We start from the raw sequence: 17,019 nt of genomic DNA, 5'->3' as shown, positions 1-17,019 counted from the left end.
TATTAATTATATTGTGTAGACAAACTATCTGATGTTTCTCAGCCAAACGTACAAAGTAAAAAACAAAGCAATTAAAAAGGTGATTTTTCAAAATATAAGAGAAATATCTGGTTCACACTTGTTTATTCATAGTATAATCAAGTCAGCGCAACATTTCACATGCAAGATGTCATGAGGGAAGTCAGCAAATTTTCCTTTCTTATGTCCTTGATTTTTAACCTCTCTTAGTGACAAAATCCTTGTCTTTCATTACTGATTTTGTAGTTCAATTACAGTGATGTTACATTTAGATGCAAAGAGATTAATACTACCTTCAAATTAGTCCAGACTTAGGATGTACTATTTTACTGATATATAGGACTAAACTATGTACATAATAGTTTTTTGCCTTTTGTTTCATAATAAATTTTATTTCTATAACCCTTTTGCTGATTTTTAAAGTGTTACATAAACAGGACAGGTGAAATATTATCATGTAAAGCAACCATAAACACATGAAAAGACCTAGGTTTACAATTTATGATTAAAACTCTACTATCTACACAATATACATAGACATAAAATGTAAAAACTTAAATATCTTAGAAACAGTAGCCAATCAGTTGTTTTGTCATATTTGAATTCAGCACATCAAAATACATAATAAATAGCACATTTTATCTCTGAAGCAGACAACTTCTCAAAAATTGTAGACCAGTGTAATTGTTTGCATGAAATACATTTTTTAAAAAAGAAAGGATAACAGAGTGCCAGTTAGGTGCAAGTTCCATAGTTTTATGGTCTTTAGCTTGACACTTCCTGAACCCAGTACTTTTTTAAGCAAGACCTCCTAAGATCATCTTCCATCAAGACCTTTTTGCCCTGAAAAAAAAAAGCTCAGCTGATCTTGCAGATACTAGAACAGGGGTCAGCAACCTTTCAGAAGTGGTGTGCCGAGTCTTCATTTATTCACTCTGATTTAAGGTTTCGCGTGCCAGTAATACATTTTAATGTTTTTAAAAGGTCTCTTTCTATAAGTCTATAATATATAACTAAACTATTGTTGTATGTAAAGTGAATAAACATTTTAAAAACCTTAAGAAGCTTCATTTAAAATTAAATTAAAATGCAGAGCCCCCTGGACCAGTGGCCAGGACCCGGGCAGTGTGAGTGCCACTGAAAATCAGCTTGCGTGCCGCCTTCGGCACACATGCCATAGGTTGCCTACCCCTGTACTAGAAGAAATCTCATCTCTCTTTAGGGTTGCCAGGCATCCAGTTTTCGACCAGAATGTCCAGTCAAAAAGGGACCCCGGCAGCTCTGGATAGCACCACTGACCAAGCTGTTAAAAGTCCGGTCGGTGGAGCAGCAGGGCTAAGGCAGACTCTCTGCCTGCCCTAGCTCCGCGCAACTCCCAAAAGCGGGTGGCATGTCCCTGCACCCACAGGTGGAAGAGAGGCCAGAGAAGCTCCATGTGTTGCCCTCACCTCGAGCACCGGCTCTGCAGCTCACATTGGCTGGGAACCGTGGCCACTGGGAGCTGCAAGGGCGGCGCCTGCGGGCCTGGGCAGCACGCAGCACACAACGGGCAGAGCCCTCTGGCCTCTCCTCCTAGGAGCCAGACATGCCGGCCACTTCCAGGAACAGCATGGAGCCTGGGCAGGCAGGGAGCCTGCCTTAGCCCTGCTGTGCTGCTGACTGGGAGCCACCGGAGATAAGGGCTGCCCAGCCGGAGCCTGCACCCCAACCCCCTACCCCAGCCCTGAGCCCCCTCCCACACTCCAAACCCCTCAGTTCCAGCCCAGAGCCCCCTCCTGCACCCTCAACTCCTCATCATTGGTCCCGCCCCAGAGTCCACACCCCCAGCCGGAGCCTGCATCCCCGCCCCTGCCCCAGCTCTGAGCCCACTCCTGCACTCCAAACCCATCATCCCCAGCTCCACCCCAGAGTCTGCACCCCCAGCCGGAGTAATCACCCCCTCTCATACCCCAACCTCCTGCCCCAGCCTGGAGCCCCCTCCCACATCCTGAACCCCTCATTTCTGGCCCCACCTGGGAGCCTGCACCCCAACCCCCTGCCCCAGCCCAGTGAAAATGAGTGAGGGTGGGAGAGAGCGATCGACATAGGGAGGGCGGCTGGAGTGAGTGGCGGTAGTGGTGGTGGGAGGGGGGCCTCAGAGAAGGGGCATGGCCTTGGGTATGGGACAAGGAAGAGGGCGGGACAAGGGTGTTTGGTTTTGTGCAATTAGAAAGTTGGCAACCCTACGTCTGGGCAAAGACCAAGCATAAGAAATTTCAGTCAGAAAGGAATTTGAGAATGTTATAAACAATTGAAGAGTGAGGACTCAATGGAAGTTATAATTCAATCTTAACTGTAGCAGGTATTGCCAACAGCAGCTGCAGTAAATCACTAAAAATTAAGCTGAATTTTACACTCACTGTTGCACAGTTTACACAACTGATTAACACTGTAAAGCACAATGCAGGTAGTTTAACATGTAGAAACCAAATATTAACTCTCTCATCATACAGTACATCTTTCTGCTCAGCCTGCCTAACTGCAAAATCGCAACTCCTATTAATTGTATTTGTTTATGTCAAAATAATATTATCAAAATGTCAAATTCAAGCATAAACTCTTTAGTATATATTCATTTTTAGGACTGTTTGAAAGACTGGTACACAGATTACTTCAAATGTGTACTCATTTAAAGGTTTCCAATCTACAAAAGTTAAGTATGTTAAAACTGTATTTTTAAACACTGTTGCAGTATGTTACTTCAATCTCGTTATTAAAAATATGCATGTTTGTAGTTTTTGGACAGCTCTCTTTTAGGAATTTAATACAACAGAGTCCTAGGCAGGCATTTCTCAAGAACAGCATTAGCTTCACAACCTCCCTAACATCTGGATTTTATGAAATTTTTACAAGTTAAACTACCCAAAACAACTTTGTAACATATTTAGCATGCATATGTCACTCTTTTTTTTTAAATAAGTATTTTCAGAAACAAAATATTAGTGATTTACCTGTACATTGCCTTCAAACACATCAGTTCTCCAGAAGAAGCCAATTTTCCCAGCAAGAGGCAAATGTTGTGAATTATTTTTTAAACTTATAACTGTAAGCCTCAAGTATCCATTTCGAATGTAATCTGAAAAGAGTAACAATACATGCATAGTTACAACACAACAAATCAAACTAGGTCAGCCACTCAGGGAATGTTCTTACCTCTACATTTCCTTTCTCTAAACCCTCTATTCACCTCCTGCACATTAATAGGATACTTTCCTCAAGAGCCAATAATTCTTCATACCCAACCAGCTGAAAAATTCAAGCCAGCATGTCTCAAAAATGCAAAGGATTAGTTTATTTTCTGAGGTGACAAAAGATGGGGTGGAGTTGGGATTTTCATTTTATTCAAATACAAAAATCTGAGGCCAACCAAGTAGAGTTAAAAAGAATGCAAATAAAGAGTCCCAAATTAAATGTTTCAATCCCTTTGAATATAACAAAAACATCAGGCTTAACATCAGAGAAGGAGAAGACAAGTGGTGCTTCATTATCACTCTTTTGTCCACTTTGTCTGATGGATGGTATCATGCTGCACCAATATCGATTCCAGGGTGCATTTATTTATATCAGCAAGTGGAAAACCTTGATTTAAATAAAAGATTTATGTTTCTTGCTTGTCCTGTTTTTCCCCCAAAGAAAGATTCATTTTCATTGGTTAGTACAACCATTAAAACATATTGTTTTGATTACTTACAATTAAATATAGCCTTTATATTGGCTCTGGTACGTCTTTTTGCTAAGAGGGAAAAAATTCCTGGGTATTTTTCCCCCAAATGGTAAGTTTCCTTTCTAATGGACATGGAATATTCAGTGGCGAATTCTGAGGCCTGATTATATTATGGTGTTTATCTTAATAATTCATAGATATCTTACAAGGACAAACTATCACTTCATGAGATAAGTGAACTTCTTCATAGGACACACACCATAAAACTAGGTCCCCTTGAAGAAGAGATACTAAGGCTGATAAATCACCATGAGCAAGAAGGGAGGAGGGAGTGTCATTGGAGTTCTTTACCATACTGATGAAGGAAAAGGAAACATCAGGTCTAGCCCTCCATAGATGATTTCAATTACTTACGAATACAGGGTTGGAGTCACTCGTGCTGGCAAAAAAAGTGGTGTAAATTATCCTCCCTGCATGGGCCTGGCTCCACTACACCAGGAGGGTAGGTGTTTACAGTACTGGCTATCTCCCTGAAGGTTGTTGCTAGTGAAGGGAAAGTGGGAACAGGTTTAAATTCCCCCAGTGTCTCCACAGGACACCACCTTTCACAAACACAGCGGGGAAGTGCTGAGGCAGTGCAGCCATCCTAGCCATATCATCTCTATAACCTAGCTGAACACTTTTTGGGGCTCCGATACTTACCTGCAAAACCCATGCCCACACTTCTATTCCCTCCCCCCCCCTCAATACACACACACAAAACAGAGGCAAGGGTGGTCAAATATTTTCTGGGCTGAAACCTCCCCGGTGGACTCTTCACCTGGCACCTAGAGTTAAGCCGACAGAAGCCCAGGAAACGAATGCCTGAATCTAACTCACAGTATTTCCACCAATAGTTTAGCAAACTGTGGAACTATATATACAGTATGTTACCCAAATGCCAGAAGTGCAAGGAAAATCTCACTATGGTTTGGGTGTAGTAGCGGAATTCACCCGCAAAATAATGAAATGGCTAGCACATCTGTGTACCACTACTCTTTACTGGACACGAAAAGAACTGCTTGACTTTGGCATGGGCCCTATGCTGAGAGTAATAGAGATTTTGCATGAGCACAGGTGGTAGGGGTCTGCTTTAGGTTTAGGAGCAAAATTATTTGACTTCTCTCATAGATGCTGGAATTAGGGGTGCTGAGGGTACCGCCGCACCCCCTAGCTTGAAGTAGTTTCCATTATATACAGGGTTTACAATTTGGTTCAATGGCTCTCAGCACCCCCACTATAAAAACTGTTCCAAGCATTCCTGACTTCTATCCTCAATGTCACAGTGCAGTTCCAAATGGCTGTGGTGCACAGTATAGTGACAACCAAAGATTTCACAGATGGGAAAGGATCTGCTATAGTACCCAGGAGCTCAGAGTCCTGGTGCCACAGGTGAAGAACACGGACCACACAATCCTCACTCTGAAAGCTAGAACCATGCTGGAGAGAACCCTGAAGGATGTCATCCGCTGCCAGTATGTGGAAAACCTGAAGCGCAAGCCAAACAAGGGCAAGGCGCTTGAGGTGACCTGCAAGTGGGATGCCAGCAACCACTTCCTCCCTGTGGGCAGTTTCACCCGATTTGCTGACTGGAGGTTCATCCAGAGGGGCCGGATCAACTGCATTCCGCTGAACGGAGCTGTCTGCTACGGGAACCTACAATGTAGGACGTGCGGCTACGCCAACAAGACACTACCCCACGTCTTGTGTATCTGCAAACCTCATTCCAGAGCCTGGCAGCTGTGACACAATGCCATCCAAGATCGCCTGGCCAGTGTCATCCCACCACCCATAGGGAAGATTGCCGTGAACTCCACCATCCCTGGAACCGACAGCCAACTGCGACCGGACATCATCATCACCAACAAGGACCGGAAGATCATCATGATGGACGTCACAGTGCCCTTCGAGAACAGGACCCCGGCCTTCCAGGATGCCCGAGTTCAAAAGGTGAAGAAATACACCCCTCTGGCTGAAACCTTGAGAGCTAGGGTTACAAGTTCAGATCATCAGAGCCCTGGGCGCATGGGACCCCAGTAACGAGTAAGTGTTGCGGGAATGTGGAATCATTCAGTGCTACGCTCGGCTGATATGGCAACTCATGGTGTTGGACGTCATCAGGTAGTCGAGGGACATCTACATAGAGCACATCACCGGACATCGGCAAAACCAGGAGGGATGAGCTGGAGTGCCAGTGAGAAGTGCAGTCAGGAAAGTAATTGAAATACTTTCTTCATGGATTGTATTTTCTAGATGGACAACCTATCCTAAATGCTCAATTACTGAGGGACAATCTTCACTCATTGATATATTTTGCTTTCCACAACTAAATCTTTGTACAACTTTTCATGAATGATGTGTCTGAATACTTGGATGCTAATATCTAAACTGTATTCTTAAATCTATTCACCTAAATTTGGGTTTTTGTTGATTATGATTATGTGTATCATATGACTTTTAAAAACAAACTTTGTTTTTGTGGATAATCTAAGCACTATATCCAGATGTACATACGCTTTTCTCAACCTATGTATTATATAATTTTTTAACATTAGCTTTAATAAAATTGTTAAATTTGTTTTTAAACAGTGCGTTTCTCTCCATCCACCCATATCCCAACAAAGTTGAAAACAAACTGATTTAATGTACTGTATGACTGTCTGGCAAGCTACCAAAATTCACATTTGTACTGGCTCACATCTAAAACTTTATGCCAACAAAATCCTCAGTGAGAAGCATATGGTATGCAGAAATAGAGCAGTGAGAGACAGAGAGGGGAAGTTCTCTCCCCCCATTTACAAATGCTTGTAAAGTGCTTTGCGAACCTTAATTGAAAACAGTTTAAATTAAATAGACCAAGTATTATTACATACAATTTTTAACAAATTATACTCTAGTTCTACTATAGAACAAAATAAAATACCAATTCCTTATGTACAATGGCCAAAATTTTTAAACTTTGGTGCCTAAAGCTATGTGCAATAATACAAAATTAAACTGCTTACCTTTAGGCACCATTTGAAAATTTTGGTCTATAATGTGATGCCTCATGGAATCTGGGGGACACTTGAGAATATTATGAATATGAATATTGTAAAATTGTAATGAGTTATGCCAGATATATCATGTAAGGTATCTGCAAAAAATGTTATCATTTGCCAGATATGATAATCTCATTTATGTGTTTGTATCACCTTTGTATTATGAGTTATAGATATGTATGTATGTATGTCTGTATTGCAAACTTGTGCTATGCTTCTGGGTGGCACTCACAGATAGTTTGGCATCAGCACTGCCTAGCCTGCTTGATGGCCCATTAAGGAACATCAGCTATACAACTGACTCATTGAGAGAAGGCAGATACACCTTATGACTCAACAAGGCATGCAGGGACATGCCTATGGACAGAACTCAGGATTTCAAGCCATGTGCGGGTCCATTTGTGTTTGAAACAAAAGGAAGCACAGGCCACATGGCAAAAGACTACAAAAGGCAGCTGCATCTTCTCCATTTTGTCTTCAATCCTACTTCTTACCTCTGGAGGAACTTTTGCTACAAGCTGAAGCTCTGAACAAAGGACTGAATGACCCATCCAAGCTGTGGATGTATTCCAGAGGGACTTTCAAGCCAGCAACCTCACCAATACTCCTCGGAACCTGAAGTCTTTGTATGTATGTGACTGTTTTATCATTTAACATCTCTCTTCTTGTTCTTTCTTTCTTTTTTCTTTTTAATAAACCTTTAGTTTTAGATGCTAAAGGATTGGCTGACAGCGTGGTATTTTGGGTAAGGTCCAAACCTATACTGACCTAGTAATGTGGCTGACCCTTTGGGGTCAGAAGAACATTTGGTATATGTGAGCAGAGTTTTTTAAATAACTTCTCACTGTAGTGGACCTAGGTGCTGACTGGGAGCCAGAGAACTGGAATGCAATAAAGGGGGATGTGTGCTTTCTTTTTTTTTTTTTTTTTGCTTCTTGAGTGTGGGGAGTTTAACTTTAGTGTTACCCACCATTCCTAGGAGTATCTGCTCTCCCTTTTGCAGCCTGCCGTGACATTTCTATGATGTGTTATACTATGAAAAAGTTTTCATTTATGGTTAACAATTTTGCTGCTTTTTAAAAACATCATACATTAAGCCAGGCTGAAGGTAACTTATTTAAGGATTTTACTTAGTTTCTCTAGATCTGAAAGGCTAATGGATATTTGAAGAGGTCAAATTCCAAACCTGGGTAATATAAATCCAATACAACAGAGTTTAGATCAGGATAAATACCTACCGTTAGCACAGAGAGAACATTAAGAGTTTCTATTTGAAGCTAAGCTTTTGCAAATGGGACTTTAAAAGACAAAATTGGTTAATAAGCATTTTCCCCAAAGGAATGATATTCACTTATCCACAAGTCAGACTCTATAATGGAATGACTACTTCTACTCTCATAACCCACTCAGGATCAATCACATTTTAATGGAAATAAAATAAAGCAACTGACAGAACCATGCCATCAATAAAGAACGAACATCCAGGACACCACAGTTATTACAGGATATTAATAAAAGGAATCCCCACATCCTTGATGGACCACTTGGGGAAGCTATTCTGCATGTAATACATTTCCTCTTGGAACTACTTCTCTACTCTCTAAGCTAGAACTGATAAAAGGAGATCTCATGCTTTAAATACTCCTTAAGTGTGCATGCATGCATGAGAAAAATTAAGCTTTACACTATCCTGGAGGCTATAAATGCATCTTTGCACTAGAATGCTGCATAAGGAATACTTCACCCATCACCTGGAACAGTGAGGTCCAGCCAACAATTGAAGAAAAATGTAAACCAAATACTTTATCGTGGTATTCGGTTACTGCATGTCTTTTTACATATCAAACTTTTACCCTCCTCCTGGGGGAAGTTCTGGCTACAGACACTGCACTTAAATTCCAAGGACTCAGCAGCTCTTTTTTTTAATTTACAGGACTTTGTAGAGCTCTGAACATTTCTCTGACCTTTTCACTAACACCAGTTGAATCATTTGATGCAAATAAAAGCCACTGAGAATTTATGCTTTTAAAAAATGAACTCATCATTCATGAATAAATCAATTCATTAATCATCCAGATCTACCTTTTACACTTCTTCCTTCATTATGGAGACCCCAAGACACACACACACAGATTTATAGAATTGTTCGCATTTTAGATGTGTACAGCCAGGCTAGAAAATCCCTGTGCTGATGCTGCTGTCATTGACCAGAAAAGGCACACCTCCAAATCCAGACATATTCCCATTCCCAATACATCAAAATTCTGTCTCTCCCCTCAAAATGGATTCCATGTGTCCAAATCTAAACAATTATGCAACCTCCTCCCCACCCTTTTCAGGGCTACTTCCCCATCTCCTCCCGGGTGTGCAGAAAACCTTTGGGCCACCCCGCTTATTGCATCCTCATCCTTCCTGTAGTTCACAGAATTCATGATCTGCTCCTCATTCCCCTCCAATGAGGAATACAGCAGCTCCCCCTTCACTTTGTTGCCCACCCCACCTCCACTCCTCAAAAGAATCAGTGGTACTTCTTCTGCTTTGTCCCGTAGCTCCCTCCTCCTCCCAACAGAAGGAAATAATGGCTACCCAACCCTACCCACACTTGCACAAGCAATATTTCCATTTGCTCTAGGTGAAGAATGAGTGGGTTTTTCAAGCCTCAATATATAGGCAGACTGGAAAAATTCTTACTGCACAGAAGCTCAGGACTATGTAGACAAGTGTAAGGTGTTTTGCCTTCCAGATAAGGAAAACAGGAGACGCAGCGGCCATAGAGCTGTATGAAGGACATCTCCACAACATCTGGGCAAGGCAGTTGAGGGGTTGAAAGGGAGTGAAGCAAAGAGCACTGGTAGGAAGCAGAAGGAGGAGGGGCAGTAGAGCTGAACTGCCAATCAAAGGGATGGATATGGTTGATGTCAGCCATACAAGTAACTCTTTAGGAGAAAGGGGGTTTGGTGCCAAGTGCACTGCTCAGCATATCTGAAGTTGAAACTCTAAATGTGACCTCTGCTAGTGCAATGACTGGGGAAGCGAGAGACTGGGTTGGGGCTTTTCAGCTACAGATGGGTTATTCAAAGGGAACTGTTTTGCTATATACACAAATGATGCATTAATTAGTCAACCAAGCCAGAGTAGCCTTTGTTGTAAAATAAACCATCATTTGATTACTTGCTGCTGAAAAACACAACTAGATATGATTTTAGCACAGAGCTGCTCTCTTTAATGCTTTATTTCAGCTTTGCAAGATTAGCTATTGCTGCCAGAGTCAGTCAGCTTAATTTGCAAATCAATCCTCTATTTACACACAAGTGTGTTTCAAATAGCTGGTGTAAAAATTACTTACAATGAACTTGGTTAATTTAAAAATATATACCTGAAAAGGGTCTGGAACATATGGAACCACCCTGTTAGGATTCTTGGGTTAGAAAAACAAACATAAAACCAAAACACATATCAACTTGAATCAACAGAGAGCAGTGCTAAAGAGTCCTGGGCCAAGTAAGCAAAAAGCATATGGCACAGGAGAGTATGTTAAAGGAACATGTGAAATCCACAAGTAAATACTATCCAGAATTTAAAGAAAGCTAGATATCCATGGAAACAAAAATGTAGATTATTTTATCCTCCAATAAAACAATCCATCAAGTTATAGTACACAGCCAGCTGCCTGATAAGGGGCCATCAAAATAAAGCTTTGTATATTGTTGTTCTCAGTTCAAATGGCATTCTTGGGGGTTACCAAATACATGTGCTGAATTAAGATTTCATAACTTTTGGCCAACTGTGCTCTAAGAGCTGCACAAACTTTAAGTCTGAAGCCAATAGTGCACTCTACTGTCCTCACAAAAAAAAAAAAAAAAAGTGCATCTACTACATTGAATAGAAGCTGTTACCTATCAGCTCTGTGTTCTTGGAGAATCAGGGCGTAGTATCCAGCCTCTCTGACTCACAAAAGACCTTCCCCTGCTCCCCCAGCCTCTGCTTAAACCAAAGCTGATCAGAAGAAAGACTTACAAAAAGCAATGCAAAGACAGTGGAAGACAACCTAAACCCCTCTGGACAAGGGTGAAAGGATTAAGGAATCTCCTCTAGCCTCATCTGCATCAAGGATGGGACAGAGAGGCATCCCTATTAGCTTACAAAATGGAGAACAGAGATTCAAACACAAGAACCGCACTGAACTCTGGGAGATCACTGATCCTGATGTTAATGAACCCACGCCTTCACACACCCAGCTCAGTAGTTATCAGACCAATTCTAGTAATAAATTCTTTATTTGTATCCAATATACTGAAGCTGCCTAATTGCATTGTGAGCTCCCTCGAAGGAACATCACTCATAGCCGGGAATGAGCAGTTCTTAATGTTTAGCTTGAGCAAAACAACTTTGGTATACTCCCTTGAGCCATCAGTTTACCTAAAAATAAATCTAGTGTTCTCCCTTGGACCATTGTTCTTTCCCTACAAAAACCCTTACCCACGCTCAAGTAAGTGCTCTGATGCCTGGATCCAAAATCTGCATCAGTTCCATTGGGACTTCATCTTCTCCTGAATGATCGTGCTGGGGGCTCTGCCTGTCTCCACCACTCCGGACCCTCAGCTACCACCACCACCCTGGGAACCCCAATTGATTCAAGCTTCCTGGAGTGGTGAGAACCCATCTCTCTCTCTCTCTCTCTCTAGCTATAACCTTCTGACCCTGACTTTTGTGATCAGTTATAGTTTTCTAAACCTGACTTATAATCAAATTTAAGTTAGATTTAATATGATCACTGTATTGTTTGTTCGGCTCCCCTTGTATGATTATTACCTGGCAATAAATAACTTTCATGGTTAAACTAGTTGCTTCTCTCTCCCTCTCCCTCCCTCTCTCCCCCTCCCATTGGTGTTTTTTGGCTTCCCCATTCACTCTGCAGCAGTGCTCCTCGTACCTAAGCTAAAGATCCCTGCAGCACCCAAAAATCCTGTGGGGTTTCCTCATCAAGTGGGTTACTACCAGAACAATTGTAACGTGAAAGTGGGGATAGGTACATGCTGAACCTGGGGCATATGAGGGTGACAGCTTGGAAGTGCTGCTCGACCCAGCCTACTGAGTCCAGGGACATATATGAGGTCAGCTTGGGAGTGCTAATTAACCCGGTCCCCTCAGAGGCGCTCTCTTAATGTGTGTCTGTCTGTCTGTCTGATTCTGGAGCTGGAAGAACCCAGCCCTGGGGAACCTAGGTCCTGCAGGATAGCTCTACTGGGAGCGAACTTGCAGAAGGGAGAAGAAGTAGAGCTCCGTATGAGAACACAAGTGACACAAGCAGAACATTGATAGAATTACAGAACGCCAGCCACCAAAAGAGTAACCCTAATGAATGAGCGTACCCCAAAGTAATAGGAAAATTTGGTAACAAAGCATCAACATTAGCCATTTATTGGAAAAATAATATGAAGCAGTAATAATTGCTTACCTCATTTTTTAAAAAACAACTGTTCATAGGGTACAGATTTTGTTCTCTCTCTCTCTCACACACTCTATTTTTGTGTGTGTGTGTGTGTGTGATTTTTAAAATTTAAAAAAAGTTTCCTTACCTCCTGCATCCAACATAAAAAGGAATGCATATTTTTCATCATGTAATTTGAGAGGGACTCGGGGGGGGAGGGGGGGGAGGAGAAGGATGGGGGAGAAAACAGGATTTTCTGATTTTATTTGTTGTCTGGGGAAATTGTTATCTGAGTTTAATTATTTAATGCTGCCAGCATTTATTTGTATATTATTATTTAATGCTGCTGGGTGGTTATTATTGTAAGTTTCATTATTATTAGGACATTCAGAGTTTTTGCATGGGCATGCTTTACTGTTAAGCCCAAGGAAATAAATAAAGTAAATAAATATTATTGTAAATTATTTACAAACACTTACACAATTTCACTCAACTTTGTATTGATTGCCATAACAATAATATATCTCAGTCTAGAGAAGTAGACCAAACAATATACTTTGTCTAAATCACAGTATGCTTATTAAGTTGCATTGTATCTGAACAATAAAGCTTTGTTAAAAATCACATCTAGTCAAAGCAAACTTAAGTAATTGCAGAAGAGCAGTAAATTAAAAATAAAACCGCATTGAAATCAAGTCTTGGTTATTAGAATTAATTTTATAATGTATTAAATAAAAGTGTTTTGGGAAATGCTTTGTTTGTTACCAAGATGCTTTATCCTAATTTCAGCCTTGAAATGTAGAGAACAGTTTTATTTTTAATCCAGAAGCCTGCATTTTTTTTTAAAGAAACAACAGACATTACAAAATCTAGACTGTCAATTTGCCAGCAGTAGCCATCAAAAGAATTCCACAACAAAAATTCAAGGAAGAAAAAACTAGTTTATCCTAAAAGCCAATTCTATTTTCTCCCTTAAACAGAAAGAAGTTGAATACAAATGGGGGGAAATGAACCCAGGAACCATTTTTAAAGGAACATCTAAATTCCATTAACTCTACCTTTTCTGCAGAACAGATTGCGAAATGTACCACACATGTAAGTTTGTTCTCCGCTGTGCATATCAATATGTAGTTGGTAGCCATGCAGTCCATATTCTGGGTCAACATCATCCAGTATAGGTTTATGAGGGGGCAGGATATATTGTCTTAAATAAAATCAAGATAAGTCAGGTGGGGAAAAAACAATTTAGCATGGCAAGAAATGCTGAGTAGTTTCAGCAGAGGAGGTATTTTAAAAAGATTCGGAAAAGGGCAAATGCAATTAGCAGTCAAGGTGTTCTACTTTCCTACTTAAATTTCTGAATCTCTAAGTTTCACAATAGTTTACCATATTCATTACAAGGTTTATTAATGTGCAGTAAAGACTAGTCAAAGGCAGCTGACTAAATTTACCACTAAATACACCTAAAGTGTGTAAATGTAAAACTTCAGTAGATGGACGTGTATGCATTACTCTGAATCTAACACCCATCTGGCCACCTGCTTTTTTCTAACACAGTAGTTCTCAACATATTACACATTGTGGGCGCATATGTGTGGGCTGCAGCCCCCGGACCTCGGGGCCAACCGGCTGCCCCAACACCGGGACCCCCGCCACCCAGGGCAGGTCGGCTGCCCCAACCCCCAGCCGCGCGGCTGCCCCAACTGCCTGTCCCGGTCCCCTGCCACGTGGCTGCCCCAGCCCCCAGAGCTCACAGGACCAGGCAGCTGCCCCAGACCCCGGACCCTGTGGGGTGGGTCAGCTGCCCTGGACCCCAGAACTGGTGGGGCCAGCTGGCTGCCCTGGACCCCAGAGCTCATGACCCCCTGGGGCCACCAGGGAGCCCCAGAGCCCGACCCCCTCGCAGTAGGCGGAGGGGGAGCCCGGACCCTTCTCCCCAGGCAGCTGGGAACCTGGAACCCGGGGCACATCCGTGGTCTTTAGCACACAGCTGACCTGGGCCTCAGCTGTGTTCTAATTGGGCCACATGTGGCCCGCGTGCCACGGGTTGAGAACCACTGCTCTAACAGCAGGCAGGGAAATAGTCTCCCTGTGCCTGAACCCTAGTGGAAGGAGCAGAGTATTGAATCACTGATGTGGGGTAACATTTTCAGAAGCACGTAAGTGACATAAGTCCCAATGAAGGTCAATGAGACAGACTCTTAAGTCACTTATGCTTAACAAACTAAGTCACTTAAACATATTGGAAATTTTCACTCATATAAATGACTGTCCCCGTGGAGTGAAAGTTATTAGATATTCTGTGTGTGAAGAGAATCCCAATGAAGGGGGCTGGGAGAGGGGGAGAGAAAGAGAGCATATTTAGGCCAGATAAAATGCTCCTCCAGCCTAGGAGGAAAGGGTATGAAGAAGAAGAAAAAAGAGCTGCTCTTGGAGGCTAGTTGACATAGTAATCATTGTAACCATTATTTTGGCTATTTTAACATGTGTGAGGAAAAGCTCACGCATTAATATATTGCATTAATGTACAATGTTATATATACCTATTTAAAGGACATTGTCTACTAGAAATCTAATAACTTTTCCAATAAAATTTAGAAGTAGATTCAGGTTCTAAATTAAATCACCCTGTCAGTTTTTTTGGATTTACAATGACATTTTTAAAAAAATAGGAAAATGTCCCTCTTCCCTGTGGATCTGTCACACATCAGGAGAAAGTGACTAAAATAAACTGGGAAAAAAAAAAAAAAAAAAAAAAAACACCAGAAAAATTTCTAATCTCTTTCAGCTACAGTGAAAGGTTTCAGATATACGTGTAATTAAGTTTAGTGTCTCTTTAATGTATTACTTCACCGCAGTACATTTTAGCATGGAAAACATAGGCCTCTTCCACATCATTTGGTAAACCAGTTGTTGCAATTCTAGTGCACAACAGAGTTCTTATTCTTGGTTAGAGGGAATTATGATTGTTACTGAACTTTCTTTATCACCAATCAATTTTAATTTTCAAACTCAATGCTTTATTTAAAAGATCATCCCTAGCATCCACAGGCAAAGAGAAACCAGTACTTACATAGTGGCGGAGCCCAAAGTGCTTCTCTCAATAAGTTGATGATGATGAAGACTCGCCGTAACAAAAGCAATTCCATTTCCTTTCTGAAAAGTTAATTACAATGAATACATTTCTCACCTGGAAGTATTGTGCATTAAAGCCCACAGATAAATCTTTCTTTTTTTGCTGCTGCAAGAGTACAATTTTAAGAGTAGTTATATGTGGGCCACTATTCACATAGAATGCTACCATACACATTGTCCCAGCACAAGAATACATAAAGCACCACTGGATAGCTACCCAGATAGGAAGATTCTCTGCAGTATCAGCAACAATTCATTAATCTTATTTTTCTACCTTATAATTAGCATTCTTAAAAAGGTGAGCAAAAACGGGGAAAAAAAACAACCCAAACCTTTTTCTGAGCTACTAAATACCCAAACAAACTTAACCAGGCAAATTTAGATACTTAATAAACAGCTAGGGCCATGGTGAGTGGGACTAACTGAGGCATAAGGTGCTACTCAGTATCAGTCTAATAGTGGTAGAACCACAGGATTCCACCCAGAGAAGGATGAAATTAGTGATGCCGGTCACCTGAGGAGAGCACTCACAAAGGACTGTAAAGGGGTCTAAGGCACCTGGTGCCCTGTAACTGTGACAGTACAGTGAGAATAAGTTGTGGTGTAGCCTGGTGATCCAGTCTAAAGTGGGGGGAACCACAGAGTAGCACTCTTGGAGAAGTGCAGGTCAGGGCCTCTCTCGTGGGAAGAGTGCCAACCGAAAGTCTGGGGGAGAGATCACAGGTGCAGCTTGCCTTTGAACTGTGACACTATGTCAATTAAAAAAATCCCTGGCACATCAAAAACTGGAAGAGAAAAATAAACTGAACAATGCACATCTGAATGTCACATTGAAATAATTAGAAATCTATATTTTTTTAAAACATAAATAGGACAGGGAGCCTTGACTGTGGATTCCTATTAGGCTATGGAAGTCATTTACATCTTCTTTATCTGCATATATATGTCTGAACTTTACAAAAGAAAAAAAAACAAAATATGGAGGAAGCTGTGCCTTGCAGGCTACCGTAATGAACAACATACTATAGCTGAATGTAATCTTACCTTCCAGAGACCCACCAGGAGTCCTGGGTTCAAACGGAAAAGTTGCACAAGCATGTCAGAGCCAATCATTGTTGTCACTTTAGTGAGGTTAGTAAGGTTGAACTCAGCAATTAAGGAACGTCGCCGAGGTCTTTGACGAGTCACAGCAGAGTAAAGAAAGACATGAGTGCGCCATTATTAATATGAAAGTTCAGCCACTTTTCATTTTCTCCCTGGGCACTAAAACAAATTGTTCTGAAACTGTGCAGTATGAGAAGCAGTAAAAAGTCTAACTAGCAGCTTACCAGCAGGATTGCAAAGCCTAGTGGAAAGAGAATCTCCAATAAGGGTGTCTACCAAAATCTATCACAGGCTGATATAACATATCCACTGTATAGTTCAACAAGAGGAACTGATATGCTCACTAAATTTCTTAAATCCCAGAGGGTTCTTTTATTAACAAATGTGTTATTATAAAGAACATGCTTCCATAGCAAAGGGAATCATGAAATATTCATCAACATGAAGCAGGCAACTTAGGAAGGTAAAGCTTTCTTGGAACAAGTGAAATTTGAACAGAAAGATCATTTACTAGTGAATACAGTTGTATTTTTCGGGTTTTTTGTACC

General features: G+C 41.3%; 1 protein-coding gene across 1 annotated transcript in view; it reads right to left on the bottom strand.

Moving 5' to 3' along the window:
- FBXO15 (F-box protein 15) overlaps positions 1-17,019 on the bottom strand; it is a 49,345-nt gene that overhangs the window by 3,176 nt on the left and 29,150 nt on the right. The window contains exons 6-9 of the mRNA XM_034762520.1: positions 16,412-16,541; positions 15,306-15,388; positions 13,291-13,436; positions 3,009-3,133 (exon numbers count right to left, since the gene is read on the bottom strand). Coding sequence (XP_034618411.1) covers positions 3,009-3,133; positions 13,291-13,436; positions 15,306-15,388; positions 16,412-16,541 — 484 coding nt within the window. The remainder of the gene's footprint in view (positions 1-3,008; positions 3,134-13,290; positions 13,437-15,305; positions 15,389-16,411; positions 16,542-17,019) is intronic.

This window comes from Trachemys scripta, chromosome 2, assembly GCF_013100865.1.
Source record: "Trachemys scripta elegans isolate TJP31775 chromosome 2, CAS_Tse_1.0, whole genome shotgun sequence".
Classification (NCBI taxonomy): Eukaryota; Metazoa; Chordata; order Testudines; family Emydidae; genus Trachemys; species Trachemys scripta.
This window is presented reverse-complemented; position numbering and strand designations above follow the sequence as displayed.